Below are 17,403 nucleotides of genomic sequence, written 5' to 3'. Positions count from 1 at the left end.
CTCTTCAACACCCCCTGCAAAAGATCCACCAATCTCTCCCTCACTCAACCACCAGCCTACTCTGTGGGGACAAAGGTAGGGCCCATGAAGCTACATCCTGTGCCAGCATGAGCACCTAAATCCTGCCCTTGCCCCTCTGCAGCATAACCACAACTGGCCTGCTAACATCAGCACTCTATGGCCCTGGGTGGGGACAGTTGTGACATATGCTGTACGTGCAACATTTCCAAACAAAGAAATGTTAGCTCGGCAAAGAAGAGCAGGGCTAGGAGAAATGCGAGTTTTTATTCCAATATTTTTTTTAAAAGTTTCTTTTCTTGTTTCAAGATCTCCTGTTTCATTCATTGTATTTAACAGTACCTAGCCCAGAATGAATCCTAATTGATTACAATGCTGGCTTTATTAGGAGAGTTCATTTTAAATGCACAGATTATCATTGTCCAACTGGTAAATATACAAAACATTTTTCTGTAATCACATCATTTTTGCAAAGATCACAAGTAACTTAACTGTTAAATATTTATATTACAATAGCACCCAAAGGCTCCAAATGGAACTGGGGTCCCATTGGACTGGGTGCTGTACGAACACAGCCAAAGACAAGCTCCTATCTAGAAGAGCTTACAATCTAACAAATCTCTTTTAATGTTTCTGTTGAAAGGCACTTTCAAATATATATAATGCGACAAGGATCACATTCATTATTGTGCATTTTAAGTGCAGTTGTAGGACTACATTTTAGGAACGTGACCCAAAGTCCACTGAAATGAACTGGAACCTTTCCATTTACTTCAATGAGTTTAGGGCAGGCGTTCTCAAATTGTGGGTGGGGAGCCCACAGTGGGTCACAACCCCATTTTAATGGGGTCGCCAAGGCTGGTGTTGGCCGTAGGCCCCAGCAAGTCTGAAGCCTAAGCCTAAAAGCCCTGCCGCCAGGGGCTGAAGCCAAAACTCGAGCCCCACCCCCCAGGGCTAAGGTTACATTCCCCTGCCTAGGGCAGAAGCCCTTAGGTTCCAGCTTTGGCCCCCTGCCCAGGGCAGTGGGGCTCAGTCTTCGATCCCCCGTCCTGGGGTCGTGTAGTAATTTTTGTTGTCAGAAGGGGGTCATGGTGCAATGAAGTTTGAGAACCGCTGGTTTAGGGTATTTAGGGTCTGGTCCACGGCCATTTTGTTAGGTCGTATTCATACCTGTTCGATCACACTAATCAAGCTACTCAAAATACGTTTCTATTGTCATTAAACTTGTTCCTCCTCCGAGTAGCAGGATATTTAAGAATTCAGGGGAAAAAATCCAGGTAATTGTGGTTAAAGAAATTAGTCCTGCTATCCAAATATCAGGTCAGTTAGATATGTCCCTCCAGTAGCTGTATACATTCCAAAGTACTGTACCGGGCCATAAACTTCATTATTCCTGCACCAAGATTCCCCATGACATGGTGTCACTTCTGGAGGAAAAGAAGTTACAGCCACTATTTTCAATAATGACTAGTGATTTAGGACATCACCAGGGCCGCCCAGAGGATTCCGGGGGCCCAGGGTCTTGGGCGGCGGGGGGCCCCCGCTTCGGCAGTAAGTCGGCGGCGGGGGGTCCTTCCGTTCCGGGACCCGCCGCCAAAGTGCCCCAAGGACCCACGGCGGGGACCCCCCGCCGCCAAATTACCGCCAAAGCGGGACCCGCCGCCAAGTGCAGCCCCCACCGCGGGTCTTCGGGGCACTTCGGCAACGGGTCTCGGAACGGAAGGACCCCCCGCCGCCGAATTACCGCCGAAGATCCGACTGCACTCCGGCGGCGGGTCCCGCTTCGGCAGTAATTCGGCAGTGGGGGGGTCCTTCTGTCCCGGAGAGGAAGGACCCCCCGCCAGCGAAGACCGGGAGTGAAGAAGCTCCAGGGGCCCGGGCCGGGCCCCGCGAGAGTTTTCCGGGCCCCCGGAGCAAGTGAAGGACCCTGCTCCAGGGGCCCTGAAAAACTCTCGTGGGGGCCCCTGCTGGGCCCAGGGCCTGGGGCAAATTGCCCCACTTGCCCCCCCCTCTGGGCGGCCCTGGACATCACTGTTGGGTGCCCAACTCAAGGCACCTTATAAAAAGAGTAATTTTCCTAAAGTGCAGGGAACCCCCTCCCACTGAAAAATAACTTGTTTATAAAGCCCGCCCTGCAAAAGCAATCTAGGTGTTGAACAATCAAACAATTTCTCATTACAAATTAAAAGAACATTCTGACCTCAAGAAAATTAAAACAAAGCAGGTAAACAAAAAACTATAAGAACAGAGAAAGTGTTTCAAATCGGGCAACCAAAAATCACACATCTCTTTGAAAAGCCTAACCTACAATTTAGGATAATTTCAACAAGAATTATGAGATCTAGTCACTAAACATTTGTCTTTCCAAAAACAAACAAAGAAGAAACCCACCAGGAGGAAATAACCCCTTAATCCTTCAAATGCTGAACTATACAGGGATGTATGGAGATGAGAGAATGAGGCCAGTAGCTAACTTCAGCTGCCTTGTCTGAAGCTGTGAATTTGTGTGGAGTATTTTTTTAGTTGTTCATCGTGTTCTTCATCGCCATGTTGCTGCTGGTAATGCTGGTACAGTTTGGAGCCATTGGATGCCCCAGTTCCTTCTACAGTTGGAAGATGCCCACTGGACATACGGAGTATGGTGGAAGTCAGTGATTTAATGTAATTTTTGGCTAGCGTGAGAGTCTCAATTTTAGAAAGTTTGTTCTCTGCTCTCACATGAGGGATAACCTCCCGCAAGGCCTGGAATGCATTATTGAGCTTGTGCATTCTCTGCCTCTCCCGTTCATTGCTTTCCAATCGCCTTAAGTGTCTGTCTTTGTTGTTCCAAGCATGCTTGGCTTGGACTGTACCGGTCTTGCTACTCTCATTGTTTCCGCCATTTCTCCTTTCTTTGCGTCGCAAACATTTTACCGGTTCCTCTTTGCTCAAAGTTGTCTCCCCAAGAAAGGCTTCTTTGTCAACAGCAAGCCTGTGCTTCGTTCTTTTGCTTTTGGTCTTCATGTTTTAGTAGATGATGGGGAAATGTCACTCAGCCTGTTCTCCCACTAAGTTAATCTTCTGGTACTAGCCATCAACATGCTGCAAAAACATAAACATCAACATCTTCAGCTGTCGTTACATTTCATACAGAACAAATGGAGTCATTGTGCTGTTTCGCTTTGTACCAGCATCTACCTGCACAATACTGTGAAACTACCAGCTGGATCTTTTGTTTATTAGTATATGTTTTAGTGATTGTTAACGTCAGCTCATCTGGGCTCTGTGGATGGAAGCAGGGCCCCTGGAGAGGATCCTCTTAACCACAGCGCGTGGGCGGTGGTGGTGGTGATGTATTTGCATCTTGATTCAGGCATGTTAGTGGGACTGGGGGGGGAGGGGAAGAGGGAGGGAGCCTGTTACTACATCCGCTCATAATGTACTTGCTTTGGATTTCAGTCTCCAACTGGCAACATTCATTGTCTCATTTGTCTGATTCAGTGGGCCTCTGTTTGTGCCCCTCCCCTCTAACTGAAGGAGAAGCCACTGTAGTTCTCTGTGGCAATATCCTCTCCGGGTTCATTCAGTCCTTGGCCTCTCTGCTGAGAATGCCAATGAGCATGCTAAAACTGGAGCGAAATGAGTGTTTGACGTGGGCTCCTGTCCACTAGAGCCTGGTGGCTTTCAATCCAGTTCCATTTCACATATGCCACAGGCCAACTGAAATGACTACAATGTGACAATGCTGATAACCACAGTGTATAAGGCATTACAAGGCAGATGGACGGTGGAAACATTTGGCCAAGTTCTCCTCTTGGCTACAATGGTATCACTAGTTTAAGTGAGAGAAGATTTTGGTCTGTCATGAGCAACTAGAAACAGAATAATATATAAAAAAAAAAGTGACTGCAAACATTGGTGAGCCGAGTCTGTTCCCTTAAGCAAGAGCTGTCCTGAGGGAAAACAGGAAAGGGATTTAAAGGCTGGAGTGAGATTTAGCGTTTCCAGTTTAGAGATCTCAACAGCGAAAAGAGGTCTTCGGCATCAGCAAAGCAGAAAGTGAGAAGCACGACAGGAGCATGACTGTCAGTAAAGGCTTAGTTAGTTATAAACACTCCCTTTCCTCCCAGCTCCTGGCACCCATTCCTTATGAGCTGAATCACATCCATGTGCAGTGAACATCACGCACGCGCACAGAAGTGGTTTGGGACTAGAACCCTGGATATCCAGCTCCAAATAAGGCAAGTCTCTTCCACTGGAGCTAAAGGAAAACTTGTGAGAGTAGGAGGTCCTGTTTGTGGGCAGCATCACACACTCACATCGCAAAGTCAACACATTATGCTGTCCTCCGAATGCCCCCTTTCTCTTTTCCCCCATTCCTTTGAGTGTTACTCTTGCTTCCTCTCACAGCTCTCCCAACTTCACCACATGCCTCCCCACCTTCTCTCAGTGCCAGCCAGACAACTTTTAGGAGTCATTAACTCAAATTTTTATTCATTTCTCATTCACAAGCCAATACCCTCCTATTTGTCATTTGCTTTTAGTCTCGCCTTTAAAATGCCAGCTGTGTCAGCTTTGTCCACAACTGGTGGAAGGCTCAGACTGCTTCTCCTCCTTGATGGTCTTCCCAGGTCTCTTCTAGGGACACCACCTTGCTATTTTGGACTGTTGCACTTAGAGGAGGAAGGCTGGCTGTTATCAGCACCCACAGTATGGTGCAGCAACAGCAGAGTTCTGCTGCACAGTGAAGACTGGCATGCTGGCAGCTGTACCTCCTCCTGCACTGATAGCAGCAGTGCAGGAGGGGGAGTGGGTTGCAGTCTCTCTTCTTTCACCAGCTAATGGCAAGGGTACAACAGTTTCAACACCCAGCAGAACAGCAATTTCTACACCTCCCAAGTCAATAATCTAGCCAACGCTGGCAGGATGGCAGAGTCTATTCTTCCTGTGCCACGGGACAGGGCACCTGCACAGGTGCAGCAATGCCCCTTCCTTCCAGACAGTGATGATGCAGCAGCACCCCCACCTCCACTCTGTGCCAATGCTTGGTACAATGGCAGCCATCTGACAGCAGCCCTCCTTGTCCTGGTGATAGGTATTAATGGAAGGGAGGGTCCATTTACTCCCCCCTAGTTCCAGTCTTAAAAAATATTTCTGGTGATGCACTGAAATGCGAGTGGCTGGAGAGTCGGAGTGCTGTTAGAGACTGACCACAGAGCTTAACTCCCCTCCTGGAAGGACAGGAGAGGTGCACCACCACTCCACATCACCACCTCTTGCAGTAGAGAGTAAAACTGATTGAGGATGCTGGAAAAACCAACATCACTGCCACCACCTAGGAACATCCTCAGCTGCTTCTTTCTCCGTATCCACAGCATTCCAGCTGCACTGTGCCAGCTACTCTGGCCATTCTTTGGGTTCATACCTCATCACAGGGTACTCAAGTTTCCCAGCCGAGGATCTATGCTCACCTCACAAAGTGGTTTGATTAGAGGGCCTCCAGCCCAAGGCTGCCAGGGGAGCAAGACAGGACTGCATCTCAGGTTTCACCCACCAGCCCCACACCATGCTGCCTGAGAGTCATGGGCGCCTAAGGAAAAAAGCTGGGAGACAGGGCTGATACTGGGGAAAAGAAAAACCAAAGCCAGGCCAGGAGAAACCTTGGAGCTTCTCTCTCTGTAGGAGAGATGGCAAATCAGAAGTAGGATGGAACAGTGCGAACAGGCACCAAGGAGAGCAGCCAAATCCCTGCCTCCCGTGCAGAAGGCACTGCCACTGGGAAAGCAACCAGCTGCTCCTTGACAGATACCCACCTTCCTGGACTGGGGGTGGCAGTCAGCAGAGGAAAGGGGGGGAGCTCCTTGGAGAAGAGGATTTGGCAGATTAAAGGGAGCACGGAGCGTGGTAGAACCAGTAGACTAAGGACAGCAGGTGACAATAGGGTAGGTGAAGTGGCTTGGGGGAAGGTTGTTTTCAAATACAGCTACACACCCCAGACCCATCTGCTACCCACCCCCCGCCAAAACATCTCCCCTCTTCCCCCACAGCCCTATAGTGTAACTGGACAGGCTCGGCACTACCTCCAGGAGAGAGGGGGAGACAGTGGGAATGAGGGAGAGTCCTGGCGGGAGTTTGGGGTCCGCAAGGGGCTTGGGCAATGCAAGGGGGTGGCAGTGGGGGCTGGGGCAGCTAGAGGAGAAGGGGCCTGGGGGGGTAGGAGGCCGGGGGTGGCATTCGGAGCTGGCAGAGCGGGAGGAGAGGCGAAGGCTCGCGAGGGAGCAAGCGGGCAGGCAGAGGAGGAACTGGGGGCAGCGGGGGAAGGAGCAAAGCGCCTGGAGGGAAGAGGGGGAAGGCACAGGAGAGAGCAAGGACCTACCGAGGGCGGAGGGGGGCCGTGTGAGGGGGCAGGCGGCGGGCACCGCGGGCACGGAGCGGTCAGTGCCATTGCAGACAGCGGGAGCCCTTCCCTAGCCCCGCACCGCGCCGGGAGCCCGGTACCTGGGAGCCGGCGTGGAGGGCGGGCCGCCGTGCCCAGGAGAAGGGCCGCCGGGCGAGCAGCCGCTCCGGCGCGGCAGGTGGCTGAGGCGCGTGTGACCGCAGCCTGCCCGCCCGGGACACGTCGCTTTAGTGCCGGAGCCAGCGGGAGGCGGAGCCCGGCGCCGCGGGAGCTTCCAGGCAAATCCGCAGCGGGGGGCGGCAGCTGCGGGCGGGGCCGGCCGAGGTGCCGCGGCACGGGGGGCAGAGCCGGGGCCTCGGAGCCGCGGGGCAGCGCGGTGAGAAGGTGGGGCCTTATCGCGCGGCCGCTGCCGCCCGCTCCGGCAGCACAGAGGGCGGCATTGTGCGGCCCCATTTAAGCGTGAGATCCCCCTCCCGCCCCAGGGAAGAGAAGCCAGTTTGTGCAATATGTTGGAGAACTTGTTCAAACACAGGTTCAGCCATATGGAAGTAAGACACCGGGAAAGCTGCCCACATCAGTGCAGCACAGGTAGGGTGACCAGACAGCAAGTGCGAAAGATCAGAGGGGGGGTAATAGGAGCCTATATGAGAAAGAGACCCCAAAATCGGGACTGTCCCTATAAAATCGGGACATCTGGGCACTCTAAACAGGGCTCTCTGCCTGCAAACATGGTGTGTGTCAATTCACCAGAGGACAGCTTCAGCTTGCAAACTTAATGTTCCCAAATTTCAGAGGGATTTTTTTTATTGTTATTAAAAGAGGAGCTTGGCTTTGTGCTGCAATTCCATCTGGTCGCTCCGACAGAGCTGGTTTTGGATGGGTCAGTATTCTGGGAGACTTCCAGTTCAATACCAAGGTGCTGCAAGCGGGACGGGTGATTCAACAAGCAGAAACTCTTCCCTCAGTCAGTACTGGAACAATGCTCCAACACGATCGTAGTTGGCACTGTGCTGATAGAGCCTTCCAGACAGAGCACAGATAGTGAGGTTATCATGACTACTTGTCATTAAAGAGGAACAGGCTTGGCAAGCTGGTCAACTGACCAATCTAATCAAGTCAATTGACTTATTTGTTCATGGTTAAATATAGTCCAGTGTTCCCATAAGAGTTCCCTGATGTAGGTGGTGGCCTATCTTTTTGATTGCATCATGGTATTATTCCATCATTTTTTTAAAAGGACAATTTGTTTTGCATTTTTCTGAATTAAAATAACTTAACTAGCTTGTTTTTTTATAATTAGGCATAAGAATCTAAGGCTAAGCCTATTGGAGGCCATAAGGTCTTACTCTTTTTTTGTTATTGTTCTAAGAAGTTACTGCTTTAAAATATTTGACCTTTTTTGACATTTGACAATATTTGACTGGTCAGATATCCAGCCCTAGAGAGGAAGGATGGGTGAGTGATAGGGCACTACTGGGACTTCACAGAACTGGATTCAATTCCCTATTCCACTACAAACTAACACCTTGGGCAAGTCACCTAGGCTCTCTGGGCTACAATTTACCATTTATAAAATGCAGTGAATAGCACTTCCCTATTTCACAGTAGTGTTGTAGTGGTAAATGCATAAGACTATGAGGTGTTCAGATACTATGGTGATAGGAACCATGAGATATGAAAGTGATAAAAGTGCCATGGGATCTTTAAGAGCTGTGGAAAAAGCTCCCACGTCCTAGTCAAATTTCAACCTGAGCGATTATATTTTGCCTACTTAAAGTTCCTACTGTGATTTAAGTTGAAGCATCTGTTTGTTAAAATCCATGGAAGGAAATTTAAGTTGTAATTGTGCAGTTTTTTTCCATTTCTTAAAGGCAGATACCAAAAGATTAATATATTCCTTTGTATAGTGTAACCAAAGTTTTTTGTTTTCGGAAGGCTAGAATTGAAAGCATTTCTTTTTAAATCTTTACATGCAGTTTAGTATCATGACAATGCAAAAGGTCTATGAAAACTAGGGTGACCAGATAGCAACTGTGAAAAAACGGGACAGGGGGTGGAGGGTAATAGGCATCTATATAAGAAAAAGTCCCAAAAACGGGACTGTCCCTATATGAAAACAGAATTATTTCTATTTATTGTGCACTTTGGGGTAGTTTTGTCACTTCCTAAACTTAAGACAGGAACACAAGTAGTGGAATTAGTAACACAGCAACAGTTTATCATCTTAACACTACACAATCTATATTGCTGTTCACTAAATATATGCTACAAATTCTGAAATTTTATAATTTTGTGCCAAATTCATCTCACTAAAATTCCATTTCAGTTGCATTTTTTAAAAGTACAAATGTTATAATAATGGATTTCTTGTTAGTAGCTAATTATGTCACCTGTTTTAAAATATATTCACCTGTTCAATATGTTCACAAATTTCTTGCATTGTTTCCATTTTTCAGTGTTAGTTTCTTGCATGTTTTTAACATTGCTCCGGTAGAAGAAAGAGTCAAGAGTTGCAAACACAACAAATACTTTGAGCCTGTCCTGTCACATGGAAATCAAAGTGCTTTACAAACATGAAGCTTCAATGACCTGTGACTAGGGAAGCACTATCCCCATTTACAGATGGGAAAACTGAGGCATATAGAATTTTTGGCCCACATTTTCAGAAGAGGTCTCTAACTTGATATGTCTAACTTGGGACACATACAGCCTTGTTTGTGGAAGTGATGACCGTGCAACTCCAATTCAAGTCAATAGGAAATGCAGGTGTTCAGCATTATGAAAGTCAGGATGTAAGTGCCCCTAAGTTGGGAACCCAAAATCTAAACCATTGAAAATTAAAGGCCATTTTTGGAAGCATGGGCTCTTTTTGACTTGCTCCAAAGTCACACAACAAGTTTGCTAAGGAGCTGGAAATAGAGTCTAAGTCTTGTGACTTCTAATCCCCTACACAAGGGCCCACCTTTCTTCTCACTATATGCAATTTTGGTGGTGTTGCTAATGGCAGCTTTAGAAGGCCCAGACATAAAGAATTGTCTTATTACTGAAGCATTTTTGAGCACTTCATTTACATTATTTTTTTCATTTTAAAATATTTTCCATCATCATCTAAACCAGGAAAACAGGAGCTCAGAGGTTTATACCAATGCCACTCACCCAGTTACTTGTCTGTAAAGGGAGGAATGATATGCAACCTCTTCACAACAAGACAGTGAGTACCGGGTATGTCTGTTCTACTGAGACCTCCTTGTGCCAAAGAGCAGGAATCCATGCCTACTACATGACAACAGCAGGGTTTGGTTTGTTTATATATAGACATGCACATTCATGTGTAGTCTTTATTAAACCTCACATAATTATGGCAAAACCCACTGTGATGATTTCAGATGCTAACACATTTCAAGAAATTTTCATTTAAAAGATATTACTACAAATTAAATCCATGCTGTACAGTGCTTCCCTGTAGAGGGTATGTGTTATGTGATGTGATGTTCAAATGATGGTGACACGTACTAGCAGAAGAGCTCAGGGATCTAAAATACACCCTCTCATATAGGTTTTGTTGTGCTGTGTAGGTTGAAGGGTCTGGGGCTTCAGGCACCTGGGGTAGAATAGATGCTGCCCAGTTCCTTGCTTATGAGCACATCGATTTAATTCCCAAAAGTAGTCCCATTCACTTCACTGAAACGAAGAGCTGAACAAGTACCAGAAATGAGTTGGGCTAAGAATAAACGAACACAGACAGGAAGGTTATAAATATATAACTGTATTTTATTTTTGAATATTAAATAGTGTTTTTAAATTACAAGCAATTTATTGAATCACACTATGCATGATAATCAATATACAGTAGAAATATTACAATTTAAAAATGTACACAATTGCAAGACGATTTGACCTGAAATTTCATTAACTATGATGTATTGCCAAAAACCTCATACCTGTATTAAATTACAATAGGAAAACCTCATACCTATGACTTTGTTACATAGCTTCTCATTTACAAATTGAATTAAACATTGTATATACACATCAGTACCATTTATCATTAAATTACACCTATGACTGTGCAAGTTCAAACAATTTAATAAAACTAATAATTTTAAGTCATATTCAAGTTTATCTGAAAAACAGGCTGCTGGTATCACAAATACTTATTTTCAATATATTTATATGCTCTTGTACTCTTCTCTAGATTTTTTCATATCAAAGACTTGAACCAAAACTTATTAATATTTAAGGAGATTTTTGTATGACTTAAAGCTGAAGTAATTTTGTACACTCCATTCTTATTTTAAGGCTATTTCTTATAAGGCTAATATACCTTGATTCCACCTTTCACTAAATCCAAAAATAGCCATGTCACTAACACCTGACTTACCACTGAAATTTTAGCATAGTGCTTAATAGTTAAAAAAACCACACAAGTATTTCCCTACCAACCAGCCCCTCATGAAAAAAGATTCAATACTACATATAAATGTATTACTTAAAATACTGATAAAAGAAAGAGGCTTGAATGGCTTTCATTAATGCATCACCAAGGATATGAAAAAGTGTTCAATCTGTTTGTTTCCATGGAAATGGCAGTTTACATGTATAACATATAGCTGAAAGTTAGGGACTTGGAAGGTACAGGTGTTTCAAATAAAAAAATTGACTCTCTTCTCACTTTATTGGCCTCTCACTGTGTGACCCAGTCACATTTTCTCACCAAGAAATTTTAAAATCATGTTATCTGCTTCCATTTTAGACTGTACATGGGATCTTTTTGTAAGATATTTAAGTAGCCAAATTAAGATAATGCCTTTTAGCATTTAAATAAATAATCAAGATCTTCTATTACAGAAGAAACTAAAATGGAATCAACCCTCATAATAAACCATTGAAAAAACAGATGTAAGTATTTCTAAAACTGAAACCACTTGGATAAGTAGTGCAAGAGATTACAGAATGTAACGTATGGCCCATTTGACAAATCACCTCAACTTGATTACATTTCAGCTACTCCACAAATTTGCCTTCCTTGCATAATTCATTTTTGGAAGATGGTTTACCACTTGAACACGGTAGTAGTTTGTAATAAAATTAACGACATATTTCCAAAAAAATTATTACAATTTTAATCTAGTGAATTGGATTAATGAAATTAATATCCACTGAGATTAAGGAAGTGTGGCAATTCAGATATAATTGAACAGATATAACAACGATTTTTCTCTGTAATATTGCTAAAGCAGCACATTACTTTGTATAACATCACACACACGCAATTCCTATTTTGAACAAAAAATGTCTGTTTGGCAATTCATTAGCAAACAAGTCCATTTGGACACAGGAGTAAACTTTCATTGTTACGTAAGGTTTTAAGACATGGTACTCTTACTAAAGAGAAGCCCCACCAACTGAGGAAAATCCTGATGTGTTGAATACAAGGTTAAATACTACCCAGCTGCACAAGATCTGTTCCATAATCTAAATTTCTGAAGTTACAACAGGAACAAAAGTGAAGCTGCATCTCAATATCCCAGTCAAACTATATTAGCTTTTATTTAACCTCAGAAACTATGTTCAAAATCAAGAGATTCAGAATTAAGGCTGAAACTCCTTCTCTAACCCTGTGATACTTTAGGTGTTTCAGCACATCTAAGGTAGACAATTCCATACATTCTTTGGAGACTCAGCATATGGAGTTTCATTCTTAATTTTGGATTTCCCTGCTTTTTTATTTATGGTAATATAAAAGTGTTACAGAAAAATTCAAGGATTGATGAGACACCTTAACCTGGTGTGTGTTTAAGGAATTTTAAAAGTCTGTATTACAGAACTAATAGGATATAATGTTTAGTGTGCCAAGACCTATTGTTTATATTTTAATATGTATACAGCATACCACGTAATAGCTCCTTTAAACCCATTACAGTATATACTGTAAGTGTATATTTAGAACTGGCTTTGCATTTAAAGATATGTTGAAAAATTCTGTGAAAAGTTGTTGCTGTGCATGTGCAACAGCAAATTTCTATGATGTTACTCACACTGAAGTACAACTGTCCCTGTGACTCTCAGGTTCCCTCTGGACCTGAGCTCCTCAGTAGGACAACTCAGTACCTCAGCAATACACTGACAACTTTAAAGCGTTTTATTTTAGAATTAATCTCTTTCCCTTGAGGGGTATGAAAGCCATTCTAGCTGTAAGGGCCAAATAACTGTTTGTTTAAAAAAAACCAAAAAAAACCGTTTTCTACTTTTTTGTATTTGTGTCACTTAAAACCAATGCCCTGTTTTAAACCAAACTGTGTATAAAATAAAATTGTAACCTCAAACAGAGCTTAACAGCTGAAAATATGTAGTTCTTTATGCTGATGATTACAATTCTTAGCTTTTCTGTACCCAGACTTATTCAGCAGAAAGACTAGTCCTATACTAAAGCAGAGTAAAAAATATTTATGCCACTAAGCTGCAGTATGCTGTACAGCCAGATAGAAGGGTTGACCACAAAGCACTAAATGCCAGCATTTTTCAGCTTTTTCCAATCTAGCCCCACATTTGTGGCTGCATAATGCATTTCACAGGCGAAGGAATTACTTCCCAACTGTGTTTAGTGAGACAGTGAGGGAACTTGTTAGACAACTTATTTAAAGGATTAATTAAAACTAGCTGGATTTGTGATAGTTTTCTCTCTCCATGTTCACTTCACTTGGACAGCTTAATGGCAAGCTTTACTATCTTACATCTTTGGGTCAGTGCACATTTCAAGCAGCACCATGGAGCCCTGACGATATCTTAATACAGGCCTGGACAGTTCTCTGGGTGACAAAGTATGAATGCCAGTTTTCTACTAGTTTAGAAGCAGGACTATTAGCATGCTTAAATCCCCAGTTGTTAATCCTAATACTAAATAGTTTTTGCAGTAATTGAGATAGGGGGAATCTACAGGTTTCTGAAGGGGAAGGAGGCATGGAAGGCCCAATACATAGTCAAAAGAAAATAATTTGGGCTTCAGAATTCATAGGATGAACAAGTGAGCAGCCAGGTAGGCCTGATGGGTCCATTTTTATTAAAATTAATCTTTCTACAATATACCCAGTTTCAATGCAAGTTTTCAGGGCCAACATGTACCTCCCTCCCTCCAAAAGTTGGCAGTTTTAATGGAATGCAGAAAGGCCATCAAATATGACTACCTAGGAAGGTGCTACTATAATTTAAATGATTACTGTCAGGAGTGAAAATAAGATATTCACTTAATCCAAAATGGATCCCAAAGATATTTCAGACATCTCTCCCTAAATTTCCTATGAATAACAGGCACTCTCACAATTTGTAGTAGCTACCACTTTAAATGGTACTGCATGTAAGATTCCAGCAATTCTAACATAACACTCAGAAATGTTGTATGTTTTACAAGTGCAGTGCATAGCAAAGACTATAATAGTACAAAATGAACTGGTTAACTGGGCCAATTCAATTTGTCTTAATTTTTTTCAAGGAACTGAAATTAAGATTTTGATTCTATACAATGTTGGGGAATATGGGAAGAAAAATCCATAGTGCAATTGCAGTAAGCAAAGTAATATGTAGTAAGTGATATCTTTCAGAATAAATATGGCTCACTACTGATCAACTATCATTCATACAGTTTCAACAACACAGCCACCTGTTGCACAGGACAATTATACACAATTCTACAACAGGTAGTATGTTCAAATAGATAACGAACTACATGGAAAAATATAAAAAGAATATGATACAATCCCATACATAAACCAGAATGTAGTGTAACTGCTTTACATGTTTGTTACAAATAATTATCTAAATACTTCAAGTACTTGAAAACAGCGGCAGAATCATCAATGAAAAGCAAATTGCATTGATTTAAAAACAATACATTACAAAGTTAAATACACATTCAAATTAATGTCCTGATTTAACATTGCTTTCAGTGTTTATTTTAATTCTTAGTATTTCTTGATTACCTGTATTTCACTCCAGCAGATCCACATAAGTTTTAGACAGAGTTTATCAGACATTAGACCAGAGTGGGTAGGTACCACATGTGTAATTCCAGTGAGGAAACTTTAACTCATCTAATCTTTTTCTCCATCTTCACTGCTTCCTATTAGGAGAGGAAAAGTCAGAAGACATAGATAAGATACTTGCACATTTTCTTTATTATTTAAAAATATACTAAGAATTTTCTGTACAAGTCTTCCCTTAATTCTTAGCTAGACTTTTCCTAGAACGTGATATTCTGGTTCACTTTCTGATGTCTGGTTAAAATTTCCCCTTTTTTTTTTTTTTTTAAACTTTCAGCTATTCCAACGTTAAACATGTGGCACACACATACATAGGGACATCTGCTTAAATCACACAGTTCAATGACACTGTTTAGGTCACATGAGAAAGTGATGTATGATCTCAAACATCTCTTATCAAATTACTAAGCAGCAAATATAATACAATGCAAATAAAACTAATATTGATTTATTTTTTTATAAAAACTGAGAACCAGGGAACCTCAGTGGCTAATAATATTTATTTTTAATCTCTTGATAAAATATTGTATTTATAATGATACTTTGAAATTATTTCTGAGACTGTCCCTATTCTTATTCTATCATTTTTTATGAGGCATTTGGGTACTAAAATGTACAGAGGAGCACTTTAGTAGAGGCACGAATATAAAGGAAACTGCTCAGTACTGAAATATCATCAGTACCTTAACATTACTGCATATGGGTCTACTGCTAAACCCTCCTTTAAGAAGGAAATCCCCTACCCACAACAGATCAAGCTCTAAAAACCATGTTGCAATCCCTAGCAGAGTCTCAGGGACATACTTCCTACAAGAAACTAGACTATAAAACAAATGTAGATACTACAATACTCTAATACTGCTCTTAAAGGTCCTTAACTAGTGAAATAAAAACAAAAATCAAATTATGGCCAGTGATGGGGCCATCGTAGAAAGATTCTCAAATACTTTAGAAGCTATACGTTTTTGCTCTTTATGGGGGAGCATGGTTACTTCCAAAGCTCCATAGAGTGGCCGCCAAGGTAGAAATCTTATTGTTTTTCCTAGAAGGGATAACTTAGTATTGTGCTTTGGGAACAAACCCAGAATTTTAGCAGTGCTTATGCTCAAGTTTTTCTGGAGAACATTTAGCAACAAAAACAAAATTAATTTGATCTAAAATGTTTTGAGCCCAGTATGAGAACTATTAATAAATGACTTGTTTAAACAGGAAAATCATTTAAGATCTTATTAGCAAGGAAAAAGTCATTTGGATTTACCAATACAGTAAACACACAAATACAGGCCCCAACACCAAGATTTATATTCAGTTCACTGACAGTATTTGCATTATTTACATCTCTGCATTGTATTTTAATGTAACACTTGTTTAACAGGCTATTAAGAACAGGTCTTACTTAAAAGCCAAAATATTAGAAAAGTTATCAATGTACACTGTTTACCTGAAAGAAACCTAAATCTACTTACCTCCTTGCTCAATATCTGAATCTGTAACATGTGTGAGAGAAAAACTTGCAATGTTTGCAGGAGAAATGGAGAACCTGGAATAAGGTGATGAATGTGACCAGTTTTGTTCAAGACTCCGGGAGGGTGGAGGTGGAGAAAAGTACTTTGAAGTCTGAAGAGGTGGCTTAGAACTAATGAGGTTATTTGCTGACTTAGCTATAAAAGAAGGTTCTGGAGAAGTGAAATCATCATCCCATTCGAAACCTCCACCTACAATAAACAATCATAATTGATAAGTATATATATAATTTAAGCAGCAAAGAATCCTGTGGCACCTTATAGACTAACAGACGTTTTGCAGCATGAGCTTTCATCCGAAGAAGCGGGTATTCACCCACGAAAGCTCATGCTGCAAAACGTCTGTTAGTCTATAAGGTGCCACAGGATTCTTTGCTGCTTCTGCAGAACCAGACTAACACGGCTACCCCTCTGATACATAATTTAAGGTAGTGTAAAGTAATCAGTTTAAAAAGCAAGCAGTGAAAAAGTGTACTGGATTTGAGGAGTACAACGTGGTATATCACAGTTCAGCTCCATAAAAACAACCGCTAGTCAGAAAATACAATTTCATTTAAAAAAGTTCTATATCTTAGGGAATCATTGGGGCTACAAATGAATGCTGAAGGAAATCTGAAGTTACTAGCTTTCTGGTGGTAGAATGTACAGGTCACAGAATAAGGGGCCTTAAAAATCCCAACATTTTCTTTCTACCATGTCAATTCCAATGTTAGTGGCTGTTACTGAGAGTTGCTATAGGAAAATATTGCTTGCTATCTGAGAGAAGCTAGGGGAACTCGTTTTCAAAGTAATAAAGCAATAAATTGCTAACTAATGGCTTTGAGATATATGCCAATATTATTGAAGAAAATTAAATGGAATGGGGATGCAAGGTAGGAATTCTGATTTTTAAAGATTATTCTTTATTAAAAATCATTAATTATGTTATGTTCTCTATGGTAAATCTTGTGGGCCTATTCAGAAGTTTCCAAAATTAAGTTTTTTTATATCTCCAGGTCTCTCTATCTTAATGAAGCTTAAGAAGCTACAGACTCCCATGCTATCATCATGAAAAGTTTGTTTCCATGCCAAGAGGAGTTACAACAGCCCAGTGAAATTAAGTGGAGAAAATATTACTTAAGAAAAAAAAGTTTTATTTTCTCTTCTTGCTTCATTAGGCCATTGAAACTCCTCTGGTATGGAAGCAGGAACTCCCTTCAAACAGCTTCTCTGGCTTCACCAGGAGAGGGAGCCACTGTGAAGACACATTTTTAATTTTTAAAGAAGCATGGTTTACAAATTTACAAGGAAAGAATAGTTGGAAAGTTAATCAACTGGATGGCATTTATGGTTTTAAGCAGTTACAACAGGTCACCAGGAACAGGAATACTCTGCAGGGCCAGTAAAGTTTTCAAGGCCCTAGTATGTGTCAGCATAAAATGTTTGAGACCTGCTAAAGAGTATCTTATAA

General features: G+C 41.9%; 2 protein-coding genes across 3 annotated transcripts in view; both read right to left on the bottom strand.

Annotated features, from left to right (window-relative positions):
- Positions 1-1,962: 1,962 nt before the first annotated feature.
- Positions 1,963-6,611, bottom strand: BHLHA15 (basic helix-loop-helix family member a15). 2 transcript variants are annotated; one of them, XM_044979556.1, is made up of 2 exons: positions 6,496-6,611; positions 1,963-3,099 (listed from the first exon to the last, which is right to left on the bottom strand). In XM_044979556.1, the coding sequence occupies exon 2, from the start codon at positions 3,019-3,021 to the stop codon at positions 2,494-2,496; it is 528 nt and encodes a 175-aa protein (XP_044835491.1). In that variant the 5' UTR covers positions 3,022-3,099; positions 6,496-6,611; the 3' UTR covers positions 1,963-2,493. The 2 variants fall into 2 exon arrangements, with proteins under 2 accessions (XP_044835491.1, XP_044835492.1); XM_044979557.1 differs by lacking the exon at positions 6,496-6,611 and adding an exon at positions 6,374-6,451.
- A 3,533-nt stretch (positions 6,612-10,144) lies between these two features.
- Positions 10,145-17,403, bottom strand: part of LMTK2 (lemur tyrosine kinase 2) — a 76,675-nt gene continuing 69,416 nt past the window's right edge. The window contains exons 13-14 of the mRNA XM_044979555.1: positions 15,897-16,145; positions 10,145-14,510 (exon numbers count right to left, since the gene is read on the bottom strand). Of these exons, the coding sequence (XP_044835490.1) occupies positions 14,482-14,510; positions 15,897-16,145 (278 nt within the window). The 3' untranslated portion in view covers positions 10,145-14,481. The remainder of the gene's footprint in view (positions 14,511-15,896; positions 16,146-17,403) is intronic.

This window comes from Mauremys mutica, chromosome 11, assembly GCF_020497125.1.
Source record: "Mauremys mutica isolate MM-2020 ecotype Southern chromosome 11, ASM2049712v1, whole genome shotgun sequence".
NCBI classification, from domain to species: Eukaryota; Metazoa; Chordata; order Testudines; family Geoemydidae; genus Mauremys; species Mauremys mutica.
This window is presented reverse-complemented; position numbering and strand designations above follow the sequence as displayed.

Coding starts and splice junctions, on each gene's coding strand:
- BHLHA15 (XM_044979556.1), bottom strand. CDS start 3,021: ATGAAGACCAAAAGCAAAAGAACGAAGCACAGGCTTGCTGTTGACAAA.